Source organism: Marmota flaviventris, chromosome Y, assembly GCF_047511675.1.
Source record: "Marmota flaviventris isolate mMarFla1 chromosome Y, mMarFla1.hap1, whole genome shotgun sequence".
Taxonomy (NCBI): Eukaryota; Metazoa; Chordata; class Mammalia; order Rodentia; family Sciuridae; genus Marmota; species Marmota flaviventris.
In genome coordinates, this window is record NC_092519.1 from 7,787,076 (window position 1) to 7,789,587 (window position 2,512).

Sequence of the window (2,512 nt, forward strand, 5' to 3'; positions counted from 1 at the left end):
CTAAAGCCATACACAAATAGGGAGAAACATGAAGTCCTTTTCCCCTTGCCTGTGGGATCAAGTATAAAGAGGAAGTTTGTCTTCAGTCCTCATTCCTCACTTTGTCTTTATCCTTCAATGTGTGGATAACAATTTATCTTTTGAACTCCAACTCCACAGATCCCACATCTCTCCCTTCTCAAACACCTACTTCTACCTGTTATTTGTTCCCACTCCAGCATCAGAGGCTCACAGAGATACACATCTTTTCACATCAGATTGATTTTATTTTCACCACCATTAATGTTAGTAACCTGTGGTAAAATTGAGCCATTTCTTAGCTGCCAGACCTCTGGACACTCTGCAGATTATTCTGAGGTCTCTGGCCCCACTCAATTACTTGCTGTCCAGATCATCACTTGAAATGCTGGAGGTTTCTGGGGTATTTTCCATTTCTGGCTCTCTATTCAGTTTTTCATTTAGCCGATGATAATGAACAAAGAGTATTGTTCCTTTAGTTTTCTTAGATTTTTTCAGAGATGTGGAAGGCTTTTCTGAGTCTCTTTTGCTTGAATTATTTTGAAGTGTTTTTTTACCCTTATTGGTGGACTTTAGTATCTGTAAGGACAACAGAGAGGCCATAAGGGCATTGGTTTGGGAAAAGAAGATAGGATATACATGTGAAGTAGGGGTTTGTGCCAGATGAAAAATAAATAGGAGTCTTAGGTCGTGGGGAATGAATGCAGAAAGGAGAAGCTTGGGTTGGGTTATCTTACCTTGCTGCCTCTTCCGAATCTGGAGTGATGATAGGAAGTCTTCATATTCTTTCTTTCTTTCATCGATGATGTTGACTGGGCCATATCTGCATTAGGCTTCTGTGATTTCTTGGTTGCCTTAGCCATACTGAAGCCTCCCAGTGGTCTTCTGAAGAGCTGTAAGGATCCTAGGCATATATGTCCTCCCAAGACAATGAAGGGCCACACCCTTCAGCCTTCATTGGCCAGCAAGTTACTCCCCAGCCAATGAGGACTAAGGAGGAGGTTAGACCTCACAAAGCACTCTCTCTGACACTTCTGTACATGAAGAGGCTAGGGAGGTTGCTAGGGAAACCAGGCTATAGCTTAGATATTGCAAATCAACACTCTTGGCACTTCTGGGATGTGGGGGAGAGGAGATGCTAGGAAGGCAAAAATGATCTGGTTGGGCAAAGGAGACTTTTCTTTAATATACCTGAAAGAGCCACCCCACCCTAATTCTTATATAGTGTTCAATAGTGGTAGTACAGGTGGTAGAGATCTTCCTCTACCAAAGTATTCCCCAAAGCTACTCCTACAAACTCATTCTGCTATCTTTCCCTTAGCCATTAGTTAGTATTTTGGATAATGTACCTAAAATCCATCCAAAAGTAATATGGTTATATTATTCCTTAATTATCAGAAGATATGTGAATAATGCTACAAACAAGACATATTCCCATTAATGAATATCAATATACTTACTGCATTTGGCATTAAAGGCTGCCAATTTTTAAAATTGTTTTCTTCCAGGCCTTCAACTTATAGAAAAGGAATAAAATTAACTACCCACTGATGAAAATTGCATTTTATCCTTATTTTTATTCTATTTTTGGAGCCTGGTCACATTATCATCATTGAGTTTTGCAAGATTCCTTCCCTTTTATTCAAATTTTTCTTTCTTCTTAGAATCTAGCACTAGTTCCCTTCTCAACAATAGAATTATTATTTTATATTTGAATTCTGTCCTTGTATATGGCCTTGTTAAATGTATGTTTGAATGTATCATAACTGGTTTCTCTGTTTTTGTTGCCACCTATATCTCTGGTTCATTGCTTCTAACGTTGCAACATCCCATTGACATAGTACACCAACTTTCATCCTCCATTCGCTTCCCCATTTAAGAGACACCCATGTTTGTTCTATACTCTACTGACACAAATGATGATATAATGAACATCCATATTCATGTTCCCTTGTGAACTTCTGAATATATTTCTCTGAAATATATTCAGGAATAAAAATTCAAGGTCATAGATACACATATTTTTCTTAGTTCAGGCTGCTATAGCAGAATACCATAGAATCTGTGACTTAACAACAGACAATTCTGAAGGCTAGAACCATGAGTCCAGGTGAGCAGCATAGTCAGGTTCTAATGAAGTTTGGCTTCTGGGTTACATCTTCATATGCTTTCTTTGGTGGATGCATACAGAAGGAGAGATTTAGGGGTCTTCCTCTTTCAATAAGGGCATTAATCTGAGACACAGCCCTCATGACCAAATTTAATTATCTCCCATCTCCAATTACCATCACATTAATGATAAGGGTATTAACATGTGAATTTTGGGAGGCACATTCAGTCCAAAGCAATAATTTTACTAAATATTGCCACATTGTTTTCTAGAATATATCAGTCCACCTTCCCAACAGATTTGCACTTTCTGTTTCCCTACACAATCATCATTTTTTTTTAATTTAGAATGCAGCTTCTTGTAGGATCTCAGTGATCTTAACCA

General features: G+C 38.3%; 1 protein-coding gene across 1 annotated transcript; it reads right to left on the reverse strand.

Moving 5' to 3' along the window:
- Positions 1-375: 375 nt before the first annotated feature.
- On the reverse strand, positions 376-881 carry LOC139703560 (uncharacterized protein CXorf51A-like). Its single transcript, XM_071607063.1, has 2 exons — positions 756-881; positions 376-597 (listed from the first exon to the last, which is right to left on the reverse strand). Exons 1-2 carry the CDS (start codon positions 879-881, stop codon positions 376-378), a joined length of 348 nt encoding a protein of 115 aa, XP_071463164.1.
- Positions 882-2,512: the final 1,631 nt, after the last annotated feature.